Source organism: Odontesthes bonariensis, chromosome 8 (genome assembly GCF_027942865.1).
Source record: "Odontesthes bonariensis isolate fOdoBon6 chromosome 8, fOdoBon6.hap1, whole genome shotgun sequence".
Lineage (NCBI taxonomy): Eukaryota > Metazoa > Chordata > Actinopteri > Atheriniformes > Atherinopsidae > Odontesthes > Odontesthes bonariensis.
In genome coordinates this window covers 68,045-94,729 of record NC_134513.1, presented here as the reverse complement: position 1 = coordinate 94,729, position 26,685 = coordinate 68,045, and the positions used below count along the sequence as shown (strand labels likewise).

At 45.6% G+C, this 26,685-nt stretch overlaps 1 protein-coding gene across 1 annotated transcript in view; it reads right to left on the bottom strand.

Annotated features, from left to right (window-relative positions):
* The window catches only part of camk1da (calcium/calmodulin-dependent protein kinase 1Da), a 49,504-nt gene that overhangs the window by 6,225 nt on the left and 16,594 nt on the right, over nt 1-26,685 (bottom strand). The window contains exons 2-11 of the mRNA XM_075471244.1: nt 15,756-15,887; nt 14,961-15,035; nt 8,804-8,942; nt 7,287-7,413; nt 5,037-5,112; nt 2,679-2,791; nt 2,170-2,248; nt 2,005-2,092; nt 1,574-1,632; nt 1,326-1,495 (exon numbers count right to left, since the gene is read on the bottom strand). Coding sequence (XP_075327359.1) covers nt 1,326-1,495; nt 1,574-1,632; nt 2,005-2,092; nt 2,170-2,248; nt 2,679-2,791; nt 5,037-5,112; nt 7,287-7,413; nt 8,804-8,942; nt 14,961-15,035; nt 15,756-15,887 — 1,058 coding nt within the window. The remainder of the gene's footprint in view (nt 1-1,325; nt 1,496-1,573; nt 1,633-2,004; nt 2,093-2,169; nt 2,249-2,678; nt 2,792-5,036; nt 5,113-7,286; nt 7,414-8,803; nt 8,943-14,960; nt 15,036-15,755; nt 15,888-26,685) is intronic.

The window sequence follows — 26,685 nt, the reverse complement described above, 5'->3', positions numbered from 1 at the left end:
ACTGACCTACAGTCTGACTGACCAACAGCCTGACTGACCTACAGCCTGATGAAACTTTGGTAAAATGTGTCTTAAAGCTTTAAAAAGCTGTAAATTCCAGGTAAGAAAAGTAATGAAAGTGACTGGAGAGAGAGCAAAGCAGCTCTGTGTAAATGGATAAATAAGAAAAATAAATATAATTGATATATATATACAGTGGAAACCGCTTATAGTGATCACGTTGGTCCAGAGCCAATTTGAACACTATAAATGGTTGATTACTAAAACCGAATTTGTATTACAGTACAGGTATTTCACTTATTTTTTTATGCAGAATATCATCTAAATGCCATTTGTATCGTTTTTCAATGAGAAAAATTAAATGAAACGGATAGCTTCAGCATTTACTGAATTTTATTATCATGCAAGTTTAATTACAGTACTGCGCAGTGCGCAGACATACTGTAGGCTAACTCAAATACAGTACGTTACTTATTCTCTGCTGTGCCGCCGGTGCATTTTTTTTCTTACAAGTCTGAAAATAAAGTTTGAATTCAATCCGCCTTTCAGCACCCCTGCTCGGATCTATGCTCCTCCGTGCCGGTGTTCTGTCGATTTGTGCTACTTGGCGTGAAAACGAAACTTAGAAAATCGGCTTGGCGCATGCGCAAAACCACAAAGTAGCAATTCTCAACAAGTAGGAGAAATCGAATGAACACCGGCCTCCCATCTTACAAGAACCAGCCTGGAGCTTCCAGCGGTCACACGCGCATTCAATCCGCTCTCCAGCACCCATCCTCGGACACATGCTCCTCAATGACTTCCTTTTTCCAGCCATGATTCGCGCGCTTGCTGCCCGGTGTCAACTCGTTACGTTGGCTAGCGAGGCAGAAGCAGACGTCCAGAAAGGAATCAAGGGAGTAAAAAATAAAATAGCTACACGTAGTTTTAAAATTATTTTTTCACATGTTTACATTAATAAAATGGCCAAAAATGAACATTATAAGCGGATTTCTTGATCACTATAAACGAATTATTTAAACAGCATTTGTATAGAAATGATTCCGTCCCAAGCCTTTTGATTTATATAAGCGGTTGATTACTATATCCGTGACCACTATAAGCGGTTTCCACTGTAATGAAATGTTTGCTTCTCAGCACATGGACGAACAGAAAGGAGATTTATTATTTACAGTTTGAATTCCAAACATTCTGTTTTACTGACAGCTTTAAGCTTCATATAAAGACCCAGAACTGCAGGAGAGATAAATATGATATAGATTCCCTCTGAGAACTGCTCTGAATCTCTGACTGATGTTCATTTTCTGGTGACACCACTGACTCACATTCCTTGTGGGGAGCCGCCATGTTGTTGTCCACGGAGGAGTTTTTGCTGTTGGTGCTCTGGCTCTGAGCCGTTTGGTTCTGGCTCTGAGCCGCCTGGTTCTGGGCCGCCCTCTGCGTCTGGGTCTGCCTCGTGGACGGGTTGGAGGAGTCGACGCTGCCGCCCGCGCTGCCGCCCGCGCTGCCGCCCGCGCTGCCGCCCGCGCTGCCGCCCGCGCTGCCGCCCGCGCTGCCGCCCGCGCTGCCGCCCGCGCTGCCAAGCTGCAGGCGCCTCATGTGCCGCACTACGGCGGTGGCATTGAACGCTTGCTGCAGAGAGAAAGGAAAGATGTGAAAAAATAATAATTCTGACAGCATCCTGTCATCTTTGTGTTGTTAAAACAGGAAAGTCTTCAGTCAGCTGGATGCTGAGAGACTGTTAAATAACTCATGATGGCTTCTACTTCACCCTGTTGGTTTGGGATCAGAAGGAAGGATCATGCTGGGATTTGTTTTGTAATATGACAACAACAAATGTTTTTCTTTCTGTGTTTAAGTTGTGGAAAACAGAAGATGCTCCCGTTTCCTGCAGGTCTTTGGGGGAAATCCTTCAGCTTCTAAAAACACACTCAGCTGAGGAAGTAATAGAATAATCTGCTACAGTGGAGCCAGAACCACAGAAAACAAAAGATGCGCACTTACCCTCCATTTGCTTTTGGCAAAGTTCTTCCTCATCTGCCGGCTGACGGACTCATGGATGTTCTTGCAAAGAGCCGTATCCCCAGAAATCCTGAAATATACAGACACATAAACTCATAAGTATAAAATATGAGCATCTCCAATGATTTCATGCTTTTAGTGTCTCACCAGGGGTGTCTCAGGGCCTGTTCACACGTGAATCTCCTGGCAGGATCTTTTTCCATCAAACAGCTGATGAAATCCTTGGCTGAGAAGGAAACATTGAGAACTGTCATGCTTGATGTGACAGAATATGATGTGATTCTGTTTTAAAGGAATCAGAGATTAGTGGAAATACAAGTAGGGTTAGGTCAGAGTCAGGGTTGGAGGATCTCTGCAGTTTGAGGTGTTTAAAGGGAATCAGCTCAAACTGCAGAGAGCTCTAAAGTCCAAACAACCGAGCCTCCTAAAAACCATTTTAAAAGTGAGTTGCACCAACAGAGCAATCACACCTGAGCTCATTTTAAACAAACTAAAAGTGTGAAGACATTCTTAGACCTGAGTGGAAATACTGAAGAGTTAGTGTTAGGGGAACCTGCTTAGGTTAGGGTTAGGGCACCATGGGTTAGGGATAGGGTTGGGTTAGGGTAGGTTTAGAGTTAGGGCACCATGTGGTGCAGAGGGGAAGGGAGGCTCACCTGAGTCTGAAATGTCGTCCCAGTACGGCGCGTCAAACTCATAATCGGCTTTCAGGATCTGCTCGAACAGCTTGGAGTCGTTTTCATCGTAGAACGGAGGATAACCACACAGCCTGCAGACGAGATCTTTGTTGATTACTGTTCATCCAATAATCATGAACTGGTGAACAGTAAAAAGGTTAACTGTGGTTAACTATTCACTAACATGAATACATGATGGTACAGTAGATCAGTGGTTCCTCCCATCTGAGGGGAAGGGTGCAAGGTTTTCCCTCCACATGTGGAGAAGTTTATATATATATATATATATATATATATATATATATATATATATTTATAGAGAATTGTATGTGCTCAACCACTAAACTTTTGTTGTGACATGGAGAGGTGCTCATGTGCTTTAATAGAATTTCAAGAGTGCATCAAGGGTTTGAGTTTATTCTCTCGATCAGCAGAACGTACCCATCATGTTTTATAATTAATTTTTAAACACAAGCTTTAAAGCTATATTTTTTCAGCCCAACTCAGGATGCACACACACAGTGGATGTGTGGTGTTCCACGTCAGGTTATCAGAACTCTTCCTTAGAGTCTGCTGGAGCTGCCAGCACCAGGATAGATCATTTCCCCACACAGACTTTCCTTTAAAATTAAAGATCAACAGAAGCTTAAAAACACCAGCAGCTGATTTTAAATTTGATCGCAGCAACATGCCAGGATTCAAACCCTTGGAAAAGTTAAGTGGTGATAAAAAGGAGCAGGTGGAGGACCATGTCAGGTTCAGGGTTGGTTTATCATAGGTGCCTCATTACAACCGATATGACCGGCCTATTCTCTGAAGTTAAAACTCCTGGGACACCTTAGTGATCTCTGGACTTATTTATTCTAACCTCTGGAGGATGTCAGATATTCAGCGGCTCACACTGAAGGCATGAAGGAGATATGAGGCGGTAACCACAAAGCACCAGGACAACTGTCTCCATTCCACACAAAGCTTCTGGAGAAGCCACGAAGCTTTGAGGATGCTGTTCTGTGGAATCATTCAACCAACTGGACTTTCTTATCCACTATATTCTGGAAATAAACCCGATGTGCGTTGTAGTGACAGCAGAAGCTCCAACAGGCAGATGTGCTGTTGGCTGTATCACAATAATCACATTAACACGAGATAGCTGCTTTCCAGTTCAAGTGAATACAAACTAGCTGAAGTCTGATTCTTCTTAACGAGCCAACTGAACCAAGCAGAGTTTCTGCTCAACCAAAAACATCATCTGCCCCTCGTTAGCAAACAGTTTCAGAAACTCATTAAAATGCCGTTCCCCATCGATACACACTGGAAAACAGGAAAAGAGGGAAAACGGACACGAGGATCCTTCCTGCTGGGAGGCAGAAAAACTTTACTTACAAACCTTCCTGCCACTCTGATTAGTCTCCACCCGTCCAGCACACAGGCCAGGGTAGAAGGAAAGAGTCCACAAACACACACTGAAGGTCCTGAGTGATTATGATGCCTGATTACCTGATGGGATCTCCAGCAGAGCTGCTTTTTCTTTCCGTACACACATACAAATATCTTTCAGACTGGCTTCTGTTGTCTTTAATGACCTGAAACAGCACTTCTCAGAGGTACTGATGACCTTCAGATGCAGCGTGATGCAGGAGGTGGTTCTGAACTGGCTCTGGACCTCAGTTCTGCATTCGATGCTGTAGATCAGATTATGTTCAGGCAGCGTGGGGACGACATCAGGAACTGCTCCTAACTGCTCGTCTTTCTATCTTTCTATTTTTCTATCTTTCTGGAAGGTCTTTCTCAGTGAATGTTTGTAATTTCACGTCTGAACCTTTGTCTTCAGGTGTTCCCCAGGGTTCTGTTCTGGTCCCAGAGCTGTTTGCTTCCTTTATCTTTGTCTTCAGGTGTTCCCCAGGGTCCTGTTCTGATCCCGGTGCTGTTTGCTTCCTTTGTCTTTGTCTTCAGGTGTTCCCCAGGGTTCTGGTCTGGGCCCGGTTGCTTCCTTTGGGTCTAACCCTACACTGGTGCTGATGCCACAGACCTAACCCTAACCCTAACCCTGATGCCACAGACTGATTCATCTGAAATTTACTTTTTCTTTTAGTTAACATAAAATGTGTTAAAATACCACCACAACACTGCAGGGGGGCTTAAAGCTAAGTGAGAGATGGCCTCAGCCAGAACAAAGAGAATATGGACCACTGCTGGAAACCTCCTGTTCTCAATAAAGCTGCAAACAGCATCAGGAGTGCAGATTTCCTGTCTGACTGGTCTGATAACTGTGATTTATCTGGTGTGAAGCTCTGTGGTGAACTGTGAACCTGCTGGGATGGATGAGCTCATACTTACAGGATGTAGGCGATGACTCCAATGGACCAGCAGTCCACGGCTTTGCTGTAAGGCTTCTGAGCCAGAACCTCTGGAGCTGAGGGAGACACAGACCAGAGCTTACAGAGAAAACAGTTTTCCAACGAGCCCCATGAGGCAGCAGTCTGGTTATAAACATAAGAAAAGTCTGGTCCATGAGGCTGGAGAGCAAAGCTAACCCAACCAGGAGACAGGAAAGCAACAACAAGTGGAGGAACGACGGTGAGGATCTGACAGACTGAAGAAACCAAACAGCCTAAATGTGCAGGAGGCTGATTAACAATCAGCAGCTGAGATAACTGACCTCAGACGACCAGGCGTGAACAAGAAAACAGAAAAAAACAAGACTTTAACCCAAAGTAACAGAATAAAACTGAAAGACAAAAAATGTAACTAAATCTTCCCGTTAATCTGACTGTTCAGTTAAAAGCCAAGTTGGGGCGTCTGATAGTGCTGGGCGGTATTCCGGTTCACACCGAATACCGGTTTATAATTTCATTATGATATGAATTTTTAATATACCGCCATACCGGTGTATTTGATTTACACAACGAGGGGAACGCTGCGTCGCGCGACATTGTTTAAGACGGGACTCTTTTCAGTGTTGCGCTTCTAAACACGCATGTTTACTGTCTATTTTTAAAGCTATTTAAAAAATACTCGTATTCGTTAAGCTGCATTTCCTTTCCCTGCTCTCCCTCCGTCTCTCTGTCAGTCACGCGTCTCTCTCACATAGCCTACACACACACACACACACACACAGCCCCTCCCCTCCGTGCACACCGCGTGTGTCTCCATCAGCGAGATCATGCCTGGGAAGCGTGGAAGCTTGCTAGCTTCAGCGCCGCGTTAGATTAGCTCAACCGAAAGAAGACGGCTGGCGAAATTCACAAAAGGTTGGTATCACGTGCAACTTTATAAAATCACACATTAAAAAGTCCTATAAAAATATTTTATATTTTTAATACAATGTTGTCCCGTCCCGACCCATAGCAAACAAGCGATTACGCCTTCTTTATAAAGTTAACTAGTCGCAAGTTTGCCGTAAAAAAAAAAATGTAGTTGGGTTGTCGAGGTCTAAACACTAGCAGCTGTGAATCAAATAAAGTAGTTTTTTTAAACTCTTACACTGAATGTTTGCTGCTTCAATCCAGATGAGTATTGAAAAATATTTTCCGCGATTGAAAAAGAGACGTGCGTGTTGAGGATGAGGAGCAGCCTGAACCGGAGGTATCAGTCTGAACAGTCCGACCAGTGTAATTAATGTTATTAATTTGTTTACAATGAAGATGTGAATATTAATACAATAAAGTTCTGTGTGACCAATTATTAACAAAGGAATTATTTTGAAGAATTTTTATTTTAATTTTTAATTCTGTTCTCAATCTGTAGAAAATGCTGTGAACACCTAATTATGCATGAAAAAAAATACCGTGATATACCGTGAAACCGTGATACCGTGAAAAAATACCGTGATATGTATTTTTGGTCATACCGCCCAGCACTAGCGTCTGGTTAAAACTGCACTGAATATTGTTGGTCACCAAGATCAGGGATATATGCAGTCCATCTATGAAAAGTCAGTGCTCAGGGAGGCGCTGAAGATTCTAGAGGACCCAACACATTCTGCACAATGAATTCACTCTGCTACCCTCAGGTAGACGTTTTAGGACATTGAACTGCAGACTCAACAAATACAAGAACTCCTTTATCCCGTCTGCCATAAGAATGCTTAATGACAGATAGACATGCGCTGCACAGTCTTATGTTCTATGTTTTTAATGTTTTTCTATGTTTATGTTGTATGCTGAGTGTGCGAGTGCTGTATGTTATGCAGTGATTGTTGGAAGCCCAAGACAAATTTCCCCCTGGGGACAATAAAGTACACTCTACTCTACTCTACTTATCTTCAGGTTTTACATCAGTTTAGGTGGAAAATGGTTCCCTTTGGGGCAGGAAGATGACAGACTGTTGGAGGGATTCAGACTGACTTTAAGGCTGAGCACAGATCTGTTGGTCTGCATGTTCTGCTGTCAGATATATGAGTTACAATCCGAGCTGTGAGCTGCTCTTAGTGCTGACTGAGCAGTTGTTGGTCCTTTAGCTTTGCTGTGAAAAAGATCTGTGCGCCAACGTTCAACCAATCAGGACCAGAGGCTGAGAACATGGAAGCTGAGGTTCAACCAATCAGGACCAGAGGCTTAGATCATGGAAGCTTAAAGCAGCTCTTACCCACATATCCTGGCGTGCCGCACGCTGTGGACATGACGTCACCACTGCCCTCCATCTTGGACAGGCCGAAGTCGCTGATCATAATCTTGGACTCATCTTGAGGATTGAAATACAACAAGTTCTCGGGCTGCAGAAAGAAAGAAGCTTTAATTTCTTTTAGTTTATGAATGATTGTTTTTCAGAGACTAACAAAGAGAAACCTAAAAACTTTAAGCAGGAACAGAAATAACTTATTTTCTTCCTCATTTACAACGTACAGCTGACCTCAAACCCTCCCACGCCTAGGATTAGGTTCCCTAACCCTAACCCCTAACCCTGCCACGCCTAGGGTTAGGTACCCTATGGCAGGGGTACTCAAATAGAAATGATGAGGGGCCACAAATTTTTTTTCAATGACTCAAGGGGCCATTAATTGGGACCGTGTATGATAACGTATCATAACAATATAACATAACGTATGTATAACATTTATAACTAATAAAATATTACCTAAAATAAAAATATAATTTGCATTTGGACATAAATTAAAATGAATAACTAAATAAAACCAAGCATAACCCTGTTCAAGATCCAAAACAAATAGTCTTCAGGCAGCCCATTTCTTGTGCTTTGTTTAACAAACTATGCATCGCTGTGTCAAGAACTATTTCACTTTTCTCAGCTTAATGTTTGGGGGTCTGTAAACGTGTTGCTGCTGCTGAGCGAGTGACTACTATCTCGAGTTTACGAGGGCTCTACTGCTAGAGCCTATCTGTTTATCGTTACCATGGAGGCAATCCCCAGCCTTGTCTTGAGATTGCGGTGGGCGATTTCAAAATAAGAGCGGACAGCGCGATTGTAAAAAAAAAATAATCATAATTAAAAAAAAAAAAAAACTTTTCAAAACAGCTCGTGGGCCAGAAATAGATACCCCATGGGCCTAAAAAGGCCCGCGGGCCGCCATTTGAGTATGGCTGCCCTAGGGGAAGGTTAGGGTTAGGTTCCCTGACCCCATACCGCCTGCAGAAGTCTGCCGTCACTGCAGCCGGCAGACATTATGCTGTCCAATGAGAACAAACCACCAGAGTGGGTTAAAAATGGAGGGTTAGTGCTCGGGAACCTTACCCTAGGCGTGGGAGGGTTCGGGTTAGGGAACCTTACCCTAGGCGTGGGAGGGTTCGGGTTCGGGAACCTTACCCTAGGCGTGGGAGGGTTCAGGTTCGGGAACCTTACCCTAGGCGTGCGAGGGTTCGGGAACCTTACCCTAGGCGTGGGAGGGTTCGGGTTCGGGAACCTTACCCTAGGCGTGCGAGGGTTCGGGAACCTTACCCTAGGCGTGGAAGGGTTCGGGTTAGGGAACCTTACCCTAGGCGTGCGAGGGTTCGGGAACCTTACCCTAGGCGTGGGAGGGTTCGGGTTAGGGAACCTTACCCTGGGCGTGGGAGGGTTTGGGTTAGGGAACCTTACCCTAGGCGTGGGAGGGTTTGGGTTTGGGAACCTTACCCTAGGCGTGGGAGGGTTTGGGTTCGGGTTCCTACCTTCAGGTCTCTGTGCACGATGCCCATCCTGTGCAGGTAGTTCACGGCGTCCAGAACCTGCCGGATCAGCGTGCTAGCATCTTTCTCCGTGTAAAAACCTTTTTCCACGATCCGGTCGAACAGTTCTCCTCCAGACACCCTGCAGGGTGGGAAAGATGGGGGGTGGGGTGTTAATTTATGAGCTGTAGAGGTTTCCAGCCAACAGTGAGGAGGCTGCACGCCATGTGCTGCCCACAGCTTTCATTACGCCTCATCATGTGTGTTTGTTGGGTTCACATCCTGTAAACATTCCAAAGTGTTAAAGTCCTCCAAGTGATTCAACAGATTTACAGACTTTAAACTCAGTAACAGTTCAAGATATTCAATCTGTCTCCAGTCTGTTATTTTCAAGCTGAAAGAAACTGAACAAAACTCACACCGACCCAAGAAAATCTCAAGTTCATCTGCAGATTTCCCCCCTCTGCCAGAGTCTTTCAACAGCTTCTTTATATTTTAGGGCTCCGGATCGCATGAAACAACAACAACACAGGACAGAGTTTCTGCAGGTGATCCTTCTGTGGACAGACGGCTCCCCCTGCTGGAGGGATGCCTCCTGCTCACCAAATGCTGGTGTTTTCTAATGGAGATTATTCTTAATACAAGCAAAAGGTGCAGATATATAAAGTTAGTGTCTGAGCAATGTGGCTGCAGTGCTACGGCAGCAGGGATGTTTGTAAAAGAAAGAAAGAGTAAAGAAGGATCGGATTAGAGCCTGTGGACGTCAAACTAATGAAGTTTCTGGGAAAAAAGGGATCAGAATTAATTGCTAATCCTCTTTCTCTCTTCAAAGAGGGCAGCAGCTCAGTATCAGAGGCAGCCATGTCTGGGAATGAGAGAAGAACTGAAAACACACACCAGGCTACAGGGTTGCATAAGCTTCTGTGTGAGGAGACCATGCACACGTTAAAAACATTAAAACATATTAAACACATTAAAACATATTAAAACATATCGTATTGTATCGTGAGATTCGTGTATCGCTACAGCCCTAATGAATATGGCGACTGAATATCCAAAGGTAGATCAGTAGCATACATAAATTTTCAAGGAAAGACCAATTTATTTTAGCTATGTCAATAAATTGGTAAAAATCTAAATGAGTCAAACTTTTCCTTCAGTTTCGTATGTCTGCTGCACATTTGTCTCCAACTACTTCTGGATATTCAGCGTTTGAATCCTCTGAAAAATCCCCCCAATAGCCTCTGAGTGTGTTTAACCTTTGACAAACACGACTTTAAACACACACAGCAATAATTTAAGCTCCATGTTGATTGAATTGATTTTCATTGTGGTGCGGACTGATGGCCGCCCAGCGCTTACATAAGAGCAGCTGCCAGATTGCATTGATCTGTGATGCAGCAGTTACATGGAAAACATTTTATAAAAATCATCATTCTTAAACAAGAAAGAAAAAACTAAAGCTGACGCTTCAGTAAAGCTAATAATTGTAATAAATTAGGTTAGTTTCTACTTTAGAGATCAGTGCCAAAGCAGCAGTTACAAAAGCTTCACCAGCTGAGTTTCTCTCTTCTGCTGATTTTATATCACAACATGTCTGTCTCTGAGTTTATAAGAAAACATGAAATATGTAGCAGAATAAAACAAGATTAAAAGTCAAAGTCATAGGGAGCTGAAAACATGTGTTTTTGGACTGTTCTGTGCAGAGCAACAAGATGAAATACACTTTATATCTCAGGGGGCAGTCTGTTATATTAATGATAGTTATTTAAACACTCAAAACACAGTATGTGAAATAGAAAATTCAGTTCTGTGGTTATAATGCAGCATTCAGGTGTGTGGTAACACGATGCCAAGGAGAAAAGACATCAGCAACGATCCCAGAGAAGCAGCTGCTGCTGCCCATCAACCTGGGAGGGTTAGATACATCTCAGACTCTACAGGCCTCAGTCAGCATGTTAAAGGTTAAAGGTCACCCCAAGGTCAGAAACCCAAGAGCTACATCTCAGACTCCGCGGGCCTCAGTTAGCATGTTAAAGGTTAAAGGTCACCCCAAGGTCAGAGACACAAAAGCTACATCTCAGACTCTGCAGGCCTCAGTTAGCATGTTAAAGGTTAAAGGTCAGAAACCCAAGAGCTACATCTCAGACTCTGCGGGCCTCAGTTAGCATGTTAAAGGTTAAAGGTCACCCCAAGGTCAGAAACCCAAGAGCTACATCTCAGACTCCGCGGGCCTCAGTTAGCATGTTAAAGGTTAAAGGTCACCCCAAGGTCAGAAACCCAAGAGCTACATCTCAGACTCTGCGGGCCTCAGTTAGCATGTTAAAGGTTAAAGGTCACCCCAAGGTCAGAGACCCAAGAGGCCTCAGAGAAACTTTGAAAAACCCTTTAACACGTTTTTTAAACATGTTTTGATTTTTTAAAACTGAAAAATGGAGAACATTCCTTTAAAGACTGTAAAGACAAAAACAATCAGTTCTGGTGTGGTGAACATGTTCACAAAGCAACACAAGCAGTTACTTCTAGGTCCAACACTTTATTTTTAGGTCAGGGGAATAGATAAATAAATAAATGTAGCTTGTTAGCTGTTTCAGGGCGCAGGTGGTATAATTATATAATATATTATAATTATATAATATATTAATATGATGCTCAGTGAGCTGAAAGGTCAGCTGGAGCAATGGGAAACCAGAAAGGGTTAAAACTCCCTTCAGCTCAGGGGACGGAGTCTAACATTTTATGCAACATGTTAACAACTCCAACTGCTGCCATAACCAGAGTTTTCCTGAAATTTCATAACCCCCGTGTGACCTTTGACCCCGTAACTATGGAAACGGAGCTGTGTTCCAGGAGCAGATGGCACCAGTTTAAGATGAGGTGATGAGAGGAAAGGAAGGGAAGCTTCCAATAAGTGGAGGACAGATGGTGTGAGAGAGAAGAGGAGAAGAAGGTAAACGAGTGGAACAGCTTTAAATCAAACCTTTAAAGACGGTTAAAAAGCACATCAGTCAGCCTTCATTCTCAACTTTTACCTGAACCAAGCAACCGTTTTTTCCTTTAACTATAAATGACCAGCATTTTAATCTGATGTCACATCATTAATCATTCTGAGGAGTTATTTCACAGTGAAGTCAGCAGGAAATATTCTGTCAGCTGGTTTTAACACTGAAGCTAAACAACTTCATCAGAATTAAGACTTTAGGAGTCAACAGAAGGATTTTAGGTGATGTAACAGCAGAGATATTGTTGTTTAATTTACCTTCTCAGAGTCAGAAAAGACCTGAAGAAGCATTAGCATCATTAGCATCATTAGCTTTTACGACTGCGAAACAGGGAGCCTTCAGTTATCAGGCCCCTCTCTGTGGAACCAGCTGCCAGTTTGGGAGGCAGAGCCTTCAGTTATCAGGCCCCTCTCTGTGGAACCAGCTGCCAGTTTGGGAGGCAGAGCCTTCAGTTATCAGGCCCCTCTCTGTGGAACCAGCTGCCAGTTTAGGAGGCAGAGCCTTCAGTTATCGGGCCCCTCTCTGTGGAACCAGCTGCCAGTTTGGGAGGCAGAGCCTTCAGTTATCGGGCCCCTCTCTGTGGAACCAGCTGCCAGTTTGGGAGGCAGAGCCTTCAGTTATCGGGCCCCTCTCTGTGGAACCAGCTGCCAGTTTGGGAGGCAGAGCCTTCAGTTATCGGGCCCCTCTCTGTGGAACCAGCTGCCAGTTTGGGAGGCAGAGCCTTCAGTTATCGGGCCCCTCTCTGTGGAACCAGCTGCCAGTTTGGGAGGCAGAGCCTTCAGTTATCGGGCCCCTCTCTGTGGAACCAGCTGCCAGTTTGGGAGGCAGAGCCTTCAGTTATCGGGCCCCTCTCTGTGGAACCAGCTGCCAGTTTGGGAGGCAGAGCCTTCAGTTATCAGGCCCCTCTCTGTGGAACCAGCTGCCAGTTTGGGAGGCAGAGCCTTCAGTTATCAGGCCCCTCTCTGTGGAACCAGCTGCCGGTTTGGGAGGCAGAGCCTTCAGTTATCAGGCCCCTCTCTGTGGAACCAGCTGCCAGTTTGGGAGGAGGAGCCTTCGGTTATCAGGCCCCTCTCTGTGGAACCAGCTGCCGGTTTGGGAGGCAGAGCCTTCAGTTATCAGGCCCCTCTCTGTGGAACCAGCTGCCAGTTTGGGAGGAGGAGCCTTCGGTTATCAGGCCCCTCTCTGTGGAACCAGCTGCCGGTTTGGGAGGCAGAGCCTTCAGTTATCAGGCCCCTCTCTGTGGAACCAGCTGCCAGTTTGGGAGGCAGAGCCTTCAGTTATCGGGCCCCTCTCTGTGGAACCAGCTGCCAGTTTAGGAGGCAGAGCCTTCAGTTATCAGGCCCCTCTCTCTGGAACCAGCTGCCGGTTTGGGAGGCAGAGCCTTCAGTTATCAGGCCCCTCTCTTTGGAACCAGCTGCCAGTTTGGGAGGCAGAGCCTTCAGTTATCAGGCCCCTCTCTGTTTAAACATTTAAACTTTTCTTAAAGGTTCTGATGTTCTTTTTTTTTTTTAAATGATACCAAATGCTAGCCTTACTACGTCATACTCACGATTCTAGTCAGAATGTGAGTCTGATACCGCTCGGTAGAGTTTTGAGTATGGGGCGTGTTTCAACCGAACCAGGAGAGAAAATGCCTCTTCGCTCAATTGGATAGACCTACAACCAATCAGAGCAACGTAGTATGTGACGTAGATTAAGCAACACACACTTGTTGTAGGAAGGACGGCAAAAACATATTTTCCATCGATAAAAGCCTTTATCGCGTTCCTCTGTTCGTCTTTCAAAATGAATGCAATGTGGAGATCCTGCAGAACAGACTCGATGGCAGAATCTACACACCCTAGCTCTCCAGCGGCAGCCATGTTTGTTTCAAACGAAGTCAAACCAAGCGCTCTTTAGTCACGTAGTCGATAATGTCCCTGTTGATCATCTGTCCATCATCGTATAAAGCCCGCCCTGGCAATCTGATTGGGTCGACTGTCGCGATGTCGAGCATAGAGATTTCCCAACTGAGCAGAGCCAGACCCAACTTCCCGACCAAAAAATGTATGGGCGGGGCTAAGTTCGGCTGGCACCCAGGCTAACCAAATGCAGCATAAAGTTTTAAATTCTTTCTCTCAACATTCCTACAGATCTGTCAGGATTAAACTACCAACCAGGGAAACTAAAGATAAGTCCAAAAACTACTGTTGTTTTACCCTTAAACGTGTCTATGCTCTCATTTGTTCTTAATAATGAATGAGCAGATGATGCTTTAGAGGAAATAAAAGACTGATAAATACATGCAGCACATCCAGTTCTGCTGTTTTAAACTTACAGCTCATTACAGAAAGCATTTAAACTGAACTAAACTAACCCAACCCTGGACCTTACAGCAGCATTTTAGGGCTGAAATGCTCGTCCCATGACAGAAACAGAAGCTCAATAAGGTGAAATAACTCTTTATTATATAATATGATCATTTAGGGCTCTCTGCTCAGGCCCAAAATCCATCTGTGATCTGTTCAGAGAATATAAAGCCAGCAGAGCTCTTAGATCCAAGGACTCAGGTCAGCTGGTCCAGTCCAGAGTCCAGACTAAACATGGAGAAGCAGCATTTAGCTGTTATGCTGCAAACAAGTGGAACAAACTGCCAGTGGAGATTAAACTTTCACCAAATGGAGACATTTTTAAATCCAGGTTAAAAACATTTCTGTTCTCATGTGTCTATGCATGAAATCTGGACAATATCTTTGAACTTATCTGGACTGTTGCTGGTTTTTAAATTCGTTTAAATGATTTTATTTGTTTCTCTTTATATTCTTTTATGTATTTTTAATGCTTCTTCCACTCCCTGCTGCAATGCTTTTATTTTACGTGAAGCACTTTGAATTGTTTGTACATGAAATGTGCTATATAAATAAATTTAATTTGATTTGATTTAATTCAGTCGATTAATATAAAACTGATAATACTTCAGCCATAATAACTATTAAAAGAGAAAAAAAGAGAGAGGCGTCTTCACATGAATCATTCTTCAGTTGATTTTTCAGAAATGTGTCAGAAACCCAGAACCGGGCAGCGGACCTGCTTATATTTTATATTATATTATATTATATTATATTATATTATATTATATTCCACAGAGGTAAGTTCTGGGGAGAGAAAGCTGAACTCACAGCTGCATGATCAGGTAGAGGTGGTCGGGGGTCTCATGGATGTCCTCCAGCGCCACGATGTTCTCGTGTTTAATCCTGCAAAGCAAACACAAACCATCAGAAAGCTTTTTATTTCCCAAAGACAAACCATCAGAAAGCTTTTTATTTCCTATGTCACAGTTTTAATCTGCTGAACTTCCCCATTAAGCGTCAGTCAGTGTAAAACTCAGAGGTAATCCAGAATAAAACGGAGTGTTCTTCTCATTTCAGTTTTCAGCCAACTGAACAGATCCATTCAGAAAGGGTTCCAGAGCAGTTTTCACACCAGTTTCAGCTAAAGTAACTGGCTGAGAGCCCAGCTAAAGAGCTTCCCAGCTCATACTTTATGTTCCAACTTCCACCTCATTTTAATGATCCACCTGCAGACACCACAGCGTACAGATCCCTGCACTGATGTGTTATTTCTTTATTAACTTCTTCTCTGAGGGAGTCCATATACAGAATAGAGTGATGTGTCCCAAAGCCAGCCCCCTGTGGGCTTTTATAAGTCGATACACAGACATGCATCATCATTTCCCAGCTTTACCCCTTTACCCCGGGCATGTTTTCCTGCTAACATGGACATCTACTGACATTACGGGGGCTCCAGGACCAGCAACAGGCAGCAGGTGATGGGACAGTGACTGCTGGATGCTGCCTCTAAGTGTCTGAGAGATTTAATACTCCCACTGATGGGATCCACTGTTAATCAGCTGCCGTAACAAACACAGTTGCCCCGGTAACCGGTAAAGCGTGCGTTTATGTGGCTTCACTCACCTCCTCAGCACAGCGATCTCGTTCTCGATGCTGCTCTCCTTCCCCTTCAGAGCCTTCTTAGGGATGCACTTCACAGCAAACATCCGGCCCGTCAGCCTCTCCTGGGCCAGGACCACCTCAGAGAAAGCTCCTCTGAGAACACAGAGAGAGCCATCCATCATTCACCTGAACATGTTTCCATCATTCACCTGAACACGTTTCCATCATTCACCTGAACACGTTTCCATCATTCACCTGAACACGTTTCCATCATTCACCTGAACACGTTTCCCATCATTCACCTGAACACGTTTACATCATTCACCTGTTCATTTCCTGTCTCTTTATTCATTCTGCTCAGATAATGGTTCATTAGAAATAACACATCCTGCAAAGATGATTTTAGGTTTTATCCAAAGTCTGTGAGGAAAAAACTAACTTCTGATCTGACATGAGACGGAAAGTTAAAGTCTCTAAAGTCTCTAAAAAGTCCTGATTCACTGCTTTGTGAATTCTCCCTTAAAGACGCCATTTGGAAAAGGTGCAGTCAGCGTCGGATGATCTTAATATCCAGAAAATTAAACTGCGGTGGAAACATGATTGGATCTGCCAACAGGAACGTGACATTAGACATTTTCTTATTTATTCATTTACACCGACCGCAGGGCTGGAAAATTTTTACTTTGAAAAATGATAAATAAAACATGAACAACGTCAGAATCAGGAAAATAACTGGCAGTTTAAATCCAGCTGCCTCTTTAAGGGGTTTGTTTGTGGACGATCAGGCTGATGAATGAAGATGAGCCGATGGAGAGTTAATCCGTCTGAGCTGTCGGCTGCCGTGTAAACATGTCTGAGCTTCGTTCTCCACATTCAGAAAACCTGCAGCTGACACAGATCCAGACATCAGAAAACCTGCTGAATGGAACTGAAATGAAGACTTCCAGCTGTCCTGTGGCATCTCAGGCAACAGTCTCATTGTACTTCTTTAACTTGTACTCCAGGATGAGCTTTTCTGCCACCAGAAATCCTTTTAACTCTTCTGAAGTTCATGCTTACATAAAGCAACACTACAGAAGTGTGTGAACCTTAAAACTTTGTGTCTCTGACTTGTTCTGAAGCACATTTGTGGGTCAGAAACTGCCCTAAAGATCCCTGAGATTCAACAGTTCAGGACTTTCCATCCTGCACCGTATGGCTTTCCGGTCGCTTGACATTTTTTGTGGGCTTTGATGGCGTCTTTGAGGCCTCTTCAACATGTGGCTCACAGAGAAGTGTTTTAGGACAGCAGCGTTATATTCCACAACTGTAGGGGGAGCCAGAAATTAACACAAGAGAGTTCTCTTGTGTTAATTTAAGTGAAGAAATGAACTTTGCATTCAGTTCCCTAAATCAGTGGAAGAACCAAACACACAGTTATGAGCCAGACTGCTCTGTAGAACCTTTAAGAGTCACTTGTTCACCAGCAAAGTTTTTCTTGTGCTTCATTTTGGTTCATTTGCATTCTCCATCCATCCATTTTCTATACCGCTGAATCCGTCGGTCGGGTCGCGAGGGGGCTGGAGCCTATCCCAGCAGTCAATGGGCGAGAGGCAGGGTACACCCTGGACAGGCCTCATTTGCCTTCTAATAAACTTTAACTTGAACTTCAAACTGAGATGATGAGCTTGTTAAAAGTTACCTACTGAACATCAACTTGTCTCAGCTGAGCCTACACTCAGCTGAGCCTACATTCAGCTGAGCCTACACTCAGCTGAGCCTACATTCAGCTGAGCCTACACTCAGCTGAGCCTACACTCAGCTGAGCCTACATTCATCTGAGCCTACACTCAGCTGAGCCTACATTCAGCTGAGCCTACATTCAGCTGAGCCTACACTCAGCTGAGCCTACATTCATCTGAGCCTACACTCAGCTGAGCCTACACTCAGCTGAGCCTACACTCAGCTGAGCCTACATTCAGCTGAGCCTACACTCAGCTGAGCCTACACTCAGCTGAGCCTACATTTAGCTGAGCCTACACACAGCTGAGCCTACATTCAGCTGAGCCTACATTCAGCTGAGCCTACATTCAGCTGAACCTACATTCAGCTGAACCTACATTCAGCTGAGCCTACATTCAGCTGAGCCTACATTCAGCTGAGCCTACATTCAGCTGAACCTACATTCAGCTGAACCTACATTCAGCTGAACCTACATTCAGCTGAACCTACATTCAGCTGAGCCTACATTCAGCTGAACCTACATTCAGCTGAACCTACATTCAGCTGAACCTACACTCAGCTGAGCCTACATTTAGCTGAGCCTACATTCAGCTGAGCCTACATTCAGCTGAGCCTACATTTAGCTGAGCCTACATTCAGCTGAGCCTACATTCAGCTGAGCCTACATTCAGCTGAACCTACATTCAGCTGAGCCTACATTCAGCTGAGCCTACATTCAGCTGAGCCTACATTCAGCTGAGCCTACATTCAGCTGAACCTACATTCAGCTGAGCCTACATTTACAGAAATACAGAAAAAGGTCAAAGCAAAGAGAGAAGCTACACGTGCACACACGTGCACACAGCAGCAGGAGTGCAGCACGGTCCACTTCACATGATGTCAACCTTAAAACGCACGCCGGATCATCTGATTGGAGCAGAGGAACCTGTGTAACATCTGGCTGGTGTTTCAGAGGTTTGACCCCACACGCCGTTACCCGCGGCAACAACAGCTGCATTTCCTCCCGTATGGAGCTCCGCCGCCTCCATCTGAGCACCGAGCGGGGATGGCATCAGTGTTTCATATCCAACAGGGAAACAGTCTGTTCGGCACACAGAAACCAACAACAGTGGAAGGCAGATACAGGAGAGGCTGGAACCGGCTGACACATTTATCGTAGAGACCGACATCAGAAGGTCAAACTGAAAGCTGAACTGAATCTACATACCTCCAAAAAGTTGTTTAATCATCAGATTCTTTAGCAAAAATTCCCCCGGAAATAAGACAACAGATTTTTACAGACTGCGTGTTTCAAGCTGTGATGGATGGAAAGGTTACGGTGATCCTTTACCTGCCATCTCCCCTGGTCCTTTACCTGTCATCTCCCCCGGTCCTTTACCTGCCATCTCCTCTGGTCCTTTACCTGCCATCTCCTCTGGTCCTTTACCTGCCATCTCCTCTGGTCCTTTACCTGCCATCTCCTCTGGTCCTTTACCTGCCATCTCCCCCGGTCCTTTACCTGCCATCTCCTCTGGTCCTTTACCTGCCATCTCCCCCAGTCCTTTACCTGCCATCTCCTCCCGGTCCTTTACCTGCCATCTCCTCTGGTACTTTACCTGCCATCTCCCCCAGTCCTTTACCTGCCATCTCCTCTGGTACTTTACCTGCCATCTCCCCCGGTCCTTTACCTGCCATCTCCCCCGGTCCTTTACCTGCCATCTCCCCCGGTCCTTTACCTGCCATCTCCTCTGGTCCTTTACCTGCCATCTCCCCTGGTCCTTTACCTGCCATCTCCCCTGGTCCTTTACCTGCCATCTCCCCCGGTCCTTTACCTGCCATCTCCCCCGGTCCTTTACCTGCCATCTCCCCCGGTCCTTTACCTGCCATCTCCCCTGGTCCTTTACCTGCCATCTCCCCCGGTCCTTTACCTGCCATCTCCCCCGGTCCTTTACCTGCCATCTCCCCTGGTCCTTTACCTGCCATCTCCCCTCGGTCCTTTACCTGCCATCTCCCCTGGTCCTTTACCTCTCTTCCATCCAGCCATCCACAGTCCATGGCTGCTTCTCTTCTCTTTGGGTGTTACTGATGCTTTACTTTGGCTTCTCTTTCATACACAGACATTTATTTTCATATATATATGTTAAACATGGAGTAAAATTTATTTGCTTTTGTCAGATTTTTTAGCTCTCCAGATTAATCTGCCTCTCTGGATAAGCACAGGCATGCAGGGAGGGATAATGTCAGCTCTGCTGGTCTGCTCCTGCCCCATCAATAATTAGCACTTTAATCAAAGGAGAATTGGTTGCCTCTGCACGCACTCATGCACATAGCAGAAGGCCCGATAATGACAGAGCACGGACAAGGACAATTACCCAGCTCGGTGCTGACGTCACCACTGGGCAGACCCCATACCCACGCATTAAAACACAGGCGCTGTTATTCTGCTCTGCTCTGTACACAAAGTATTCTGACTGAATGGTGCGCCATCGTTTTCATGTCAAAGAAAACATGGGCCATCTCCAGGAACAAAGCAGATTAGAAAAGGAAAAGGCAGAGAGTAACCGGAATAATTGTTTTTTTCTGAACTCCATCAGAAAGAGAAGTAAACTATAAAAAAGTCTCGTGGACAGAGAGACGTCCCAGTCAGATTAAGCTGCTCAAACCAAACATTTGAGGCTAAAAGCTGCTTCAGTTGATCACATTAGTATTCCTGAACATGCTTCTGTTTGTTGACACATCTCAAGGATCAGATTTTTAAAAAGAAAAACTAAACAGCTGATAAACTGATCAGAAAAATGCAAACCAGTCAGAAAACCTGTGATAGCATCACTTTAATCTAGCTCTGCCTATGATATCTGTGGCTTCACACTCCAGCTCCTCGTGGGAGATCAAAGCCTCCCAGGCCAGATGGGAGACACAGTCCCTCTGCTGAGCTTCTGGTTCAGGAACCTCAGGGTTACATCTCTACATGTTGCGGATGATGCGGTGTTATTGGCTTCTTCATGACCTTCAGCTGCTTTAGATCAAAGGCCATGGTTCTGAACCGGCAAAAGGTGGAGTGCTCAAGCAGAGGAGTTTAAATATCTAAAGAGGATATTAAGACAACAAAGTCCACCTGTACAACCCAATCCATACAACGTTTTAAGTATACAGGTGACAGAAAGACGAGCTAATTTACGAAATATCTTTAACTTCATCACAGATAAATGTATAACGTGCTCTAATCTCTCATCTATAATAGATTACTCAATTAGAGCCATGTAAAGCTAGAATGTTCTAATAAACAACATAGTTTGTAAAATGATTGCATTGATTTTCAGTTTAAAGGGACAAGATGAAGGCAAATGGATACAGGATTCAACTCCTTTTCCTCACCAAATGATTTCCACTAAGATGGAAAAAACTTCATTATGACACAGCGCCTCTATTGAGAACGATAATTTCTCTTCCTATAATTTTGTTGTTGTTGTTATTGGTAATTTATTGATGGCGGTCTCCCTCACAAAGCTGAAGCAGCTTATTAAAGAAATTCTCCCAGAAGACACATTTCTTCCTCACAGAACAACTTTCCACTGATAACTCAGAGTGGCTTTTCTTCTAAGGAGTTGGGGGAGGGGGGGCAGTAAGAAGATAACAGGAAACAGGGAGAAGTGATATTCAGCCGTCACACGATGCAGCCTTACAGGTCAGTTTGTCACGTCTAGTGGACCGAGGTGGATCAGAATGATCCTAAGACCTGCTGGGGTGTTCCAGGTTCCAGGTTCCACAGGTGAAAAGCTGCTGATTTAACTCTCCATGGGAGGTAAGGGATGATGGATGAGGGTTTATTACGGCTGGAGTGTAAATGCAATGGAGCAGAAAAACAGGTGAAGCACAAACACACTCTGATATGAACTGATTTCTAGGAAAAACTTAAAGTATTCACAGCATGAAAGGAGGGAAATACTGTGAATGTGTAAACTCCGAGTCTTTGTTGCAGAGCTCGTAGGCTTAAATAACACGGTTGCCACGGCAGCAATTAAGTGCCAATTATAGTCTGTATTTTCACTGTAGCTCTGTCAGCACAAGATGAGGATGAGAGGCAGAGAGAGCTGAAAGAAAACGGTCTTATGTGCAATTAGGACAACAATCCATTTACCCTTCCAGGGTAATCTATCCAACTGCACCCAAAGGAAAAAGAGGGAGCTCCACTCCTCCAACAACACCAAACAGCTGGATAATGGAGCTCTGCGAGACAAAAACATGGAACATATTAACCAGAGCATGCAGGGTGAGAGCTCGTTAGGGGTTCCTACCAACTGAAATAAACCGTCTTTATGACTTCATGGGTTAGGGCTGGATGTATGTCTGCGGCATACAGACCCAAGATCTGAGGCTCAGATGCCTCTGAAGTGGAAACCAAAACAGAGATTTATAAAAATAGATGCCAATCTGGACAAAGGCCGTCTCCAAGCTGCAGACAAAACAAACCGTTATCTTGACTCTGGACTGTGAAGTAGCAGATTTATGGATTTCAGTGTTTGAAGCGTACCCTGAACCTGGCGTACCCTGAACCTCGGGTACCCTGAACCTGGCGTACCCTGAACCTGGCGTAACCCTGAACCTGGCGTACCCTGAACCTGGCGTAACCCTGAACCTCACGTACCCTGAACCTGGCGTAACCCTGAACCTCACGTACCCTGAACCTGGCGTAACCCTGAACCTGGCGTAACCCTGAACCTCACGTACCCTGAACCTGGCGTAACCCTGAACCTCACGTACCCTGAACCTCACGTACCCTGAACCTGGCGTAACCCTGAACCTCACGTACCCTGAACCTCACGTACCCTGAACCTGGCGTAACCCTGAACCTCACGTACCCTGAACCTCACGTACCCTGAACCTGGCGTAACCCTAAACCTGGCGTACCCTGAACCTGGCGTAACCCTGAACCTGGCGTACCCTGAACCTGGCGTAACCCTGAACCTCACGTACCCTGAACCTCATGTACCCTGAACCTGGCGTACCCTGAACCTGGCGTACCCTGAACCTCACGTACCCTGAACCTGGCGTACCCTGAACCTGGCGTACCCTGAACCTGGCGTACCCTGAACCTGGCGTAACCCTGAACCTGGCGTAACCCTGAACCTCACGTACCCTGAACCTGGCGTACCCTGAACCTGGCGTACCCTGAACCTGGCGTACCCTGAACCTCATGTACCCTGAACCTGGCGTAACCTGAACCTGGCGTACCCTGAACCTGGCGTAACCTGAACCTGGCGTACCCTGAACCTGGCGTACCCTGAACCTGGCGTACCCTGAACCTCACGTACCCTGAACAATGCACGTCTGGAGCAGCGGTTCTCTGCTAACGACTCTGCCACTGTATGGAGGGGGCTGAAAGAGATCACCAACTACAAGCCCAGAGCACTTCATTCCTCAGACGATCTGAAACTGGCCAACGACCTGAACGACTTCTACTCACGCTTTGAAGTCATGGACTCACCCCTCCCCACCCCCCACACCACCCTGAACTTATCCACCTTGGATTTCCCCCCTCCCCCCTCTGCCCTCTCAGTCCGAGAAGAGGACGTGAACAGGCTGTTCAGGAGGCTGAATCCACACAAGGCTGCGGGCCCTGACTCTCTGTCTCCCTCCACCTTGAGACACTGTGCTGAGGAGCTGACCCCGGTCTTCACAGGGATCTTCAACTCTTCCCTGGAGTCATGCCACGTCCCAACCTGTTTCAAGTCCTCCATCATCGTCCCTGTCCCCAAGAAACCACGTGTCACAGGACTCAATGACTACAGGCCTGTGGCTCTTACGTCTGTAGTCATGAAGACTTTTGAACGTCTGGTTTTATCCCACCTCAAATCCATCATCAACCCTCTGCTGGACCCTCTGCAGTTCGCCTACAGAGCCAACAGGTCTGTAGATGACGCCATAAACCTGGCCCTGCACTTCATCCTGCAGCATCTGGACTCCCCAGGAACCTACGCCAGGATCCTGTTTGTGGATTTCAGCTCTGCATTTAACATGATTCTTCCCACTCTGCTCCAGGACAAGCTCTGTGCTCTCCGTGCCCGACCCCACCTGCAGGTGGATCACAGACTTCCTAACGGACCAGAGTCAGCAGCTGGGGAAGAGTGTCTCTGCAACTCGGACCTTAAGCACAGGAGCTCCACAGGGCTGTGTACTTTCTCCTCTACTCTTCTCCCTGTACACCAACTGTTGCACCTCCAGCCATGACTAAGCTTATTAAGTTTGCGGACGACACCACCCTCATCGGACTCATCTCGGGCGGCGATGAGACTGCCTACAGGAGGGAGGTGGACCGGCTGGTGACCTGGTGCAGCAGCAACCACCTGGAGCTCAACGCCCAGAAGACAGTGGATATGGTTGTAGACTTTAGGAAATCCACAGCCCCCCTGCCCCCCTCACTGACACCCCCATAACCACTGCGGACTGTCACCGGTTCCTCGGCACCGCCATCACCCGGGACCTCAAGTGGGAGCCGACCATCAGCTCCCTCACCAAGAAGTCCCAGCAGAGGATGTGGTTCCTGCGACAGCTGAGGAAGGCCAAGCTGCCGGCCCGGCTGATGGTGCAGTTCTACACGGCCATCATAGAGTCCATCCTCGGCTCCTCCATCACGGTGTGGTATCCCGGGGCCTCTGCCAGGGACAGACACAGACTGCAGCGAGGTGTGCGCTCCGCTGAGAAGCTGATCGGCTGCAGCCTCCCATCTATCCATGACCTGCACGTCTCCAGGACTATGGGGCGAGCAGGTCGGATCACAGCTGACCCTTCTCTATTTGCACCGCTCCCCTCGGGCAGGAGGCTTCGGTCCATTCGGACCAGAACCTCCCGTCACAAAAACAGTTTTTCCTCCTTGCAGTCAGACTTATAAACACTTCATAATCACCTCATAACCTGCCCCAGTCACTTTACCATCATTAAAATTGCACTAATGAAGCTGCACTGTTGTTGCTCTGTATATTGGTTACTGTGTATTGTTGTACACACCTTGTACATTTTATATACATATATTTTTATTCTTTATTTTTTATCATTATATCCTATGTTACATGTTTGCACCTTACGCCGCAGCAAATTCCTAGTTAGTGAACACTGTTCACTAACAATGGCAATAAAAAACGAATTCTGATTCTGATTCTGATAAAAGGCTGGAAGCAACAAGTTTGGCAAAATGAAAAATAAGAAATGAGGATGGTGCTCGTGCAAAGAAAAGAGATCACCGAGGTTGCTTCAACTCTGAGGGGAACAAAATGGTCAAAAATCGCCATCATCAATGCTTCAGGAAAATATTACGAAAAACCAGAAAATGGGAACCTTTGAAACATTTAGGCTGGAGAAGACTGATGGATGTAAAGAATCTCCAGCTCCTAATGGACAGCTCTTGATTGGTCTGACAGCAACTAGAGTTTAAATGAGCACCCAAAGGCTCCTTTTTCATTCAAAGTTTGATCATCTCTTCCAACATGGAAAGTCTAAACCTCAGTAACCTGTCCAAATGACACTCTTTCAGTGCTACAGAAGGTCGTACAGCTCATTGATCCAGCAGAGGATAGATTGGCCTGCCCATGTAACCTCTCACCAATATGCTAATGTGTTACAGTTTGGCCTGCTCATCAGCGCAGGAAGCAACAGCCGGTCCTTGCCAGGACGCTCGTATAAATGCCATCACTGACAGGATGGTAAGGATCTATCTAAAAGTTACTGAACCCATCAGGATGCTTACGGAGAGACGGTTAAAGAATTCATGATGGAACTGAAGCTGTGGCATAAAAGTCAAACTACAATCTCACTGGAGATACCACATGGGAAACATCAGGAGAAAGCTAAAAGTTGCTATAATCAGACCACAGCCCTGTGTGTTTTCCTGTGACACCAATCCTACCAGATTTTTTTCTTCTTCTGTGGTTTCCTCTGTAATTCTGTAGTGGAGCACTGAATACTTTCTCAGAAAGCTTGAATACTGCATGTTAACTACGACATCATCGCCTCTGGCCTGAATGAACCTGTGAGGAACATTTACATAAAAGTGACCAAAGTTTGAATGACTGAATGTTGTTCCTTTAACAGACCAATGATCCACCCATCAATCCTGTTTTTAATGCTGGTTCTGTTGGTCTGAAGACTGACAAACTGACTGAAACCATTATGATGGTTTCAACAAGCCTACTGGAACCATTTTATGATGCCATTTATCAGCCACTCACAATGCAGCCTAAGGATTTTCAAGGCTCTGTGCTTTAGGGTTGTTTTCATGCTTTCCTTCCACTTGGGATCAGATTCAGAAACGTGTAACAATCGATGTGCTGCTGTTAGTTGTGTTGGTGTCGTTGTTGGTGCTTTAGCCTTGTTCTGCTGTGGAAAACCAAAAAGGTCCGAATGGGTCATCTTCCACCTGCTCTGCGATGTGATGAAAGTAAGAGTAAAAACGATGAAGCTTAGGCTGCGGCTACACGGAAACGTTTTTCACTGTAAACGATACTTTTTCTTATCGTTTCGCTGTCGCGGCCACACGGAGCCGGCGTTCCCACTACCCCAAAACGATAGTTTTTGAAAACGGGTTCCAGAGTGGGAAAGTTTGAAAACGGCCTCGTTTCGTTTCCATTGTTACAGCAAAAACGTTTTTGCGTCAGCCACACGTTGACGCTGGGAGCCAATTTTAACACCTCTCTATTGTCTCACAGCGTGGCGTGACACAGCGGCGTGTGTATTGTATCGTTTCATCGTTGTCGTCTGGACAGCTGCGCGTTTCCGTGTGGTCGCAAGAATTTTCGAACCCGTTTTCAAAAAAAACCTCGTTTCGTTTTCGTGTAGCCGTAGCCTTAGGTTGTTGTCCGCCCCTCCCGACTCGAGCTAACTCGATCAGTACATAATGTCATCTCTAAAGCTGATTCTCTGTTAGCTTCTTGGAGGACTGCACATCTGTCCATCTGTACTGACAACATACCCATCTGGCTAAAAGCAACACAGAAGGACACCTTTATAGTATAAACCGGCCCTAACATGAACTGTGGTGTCTTAATAACCTCACGGGGGACTGAATGCCAAAGAGTTCCCACCAGTTAGAACTTATTGAGCCTTTCCACTGAGATGTTGAACATGTAGAAGAAGCCAAAGAAAGCCATCGTATTTAACTGCAAACAGCTTCATGTTTGTTTAAAGCAACATTCACGTAAGCTGCTTTCACACATGCACGGAGGTTTGAAACGTTCAAAAGATATTCGTCCACAACATT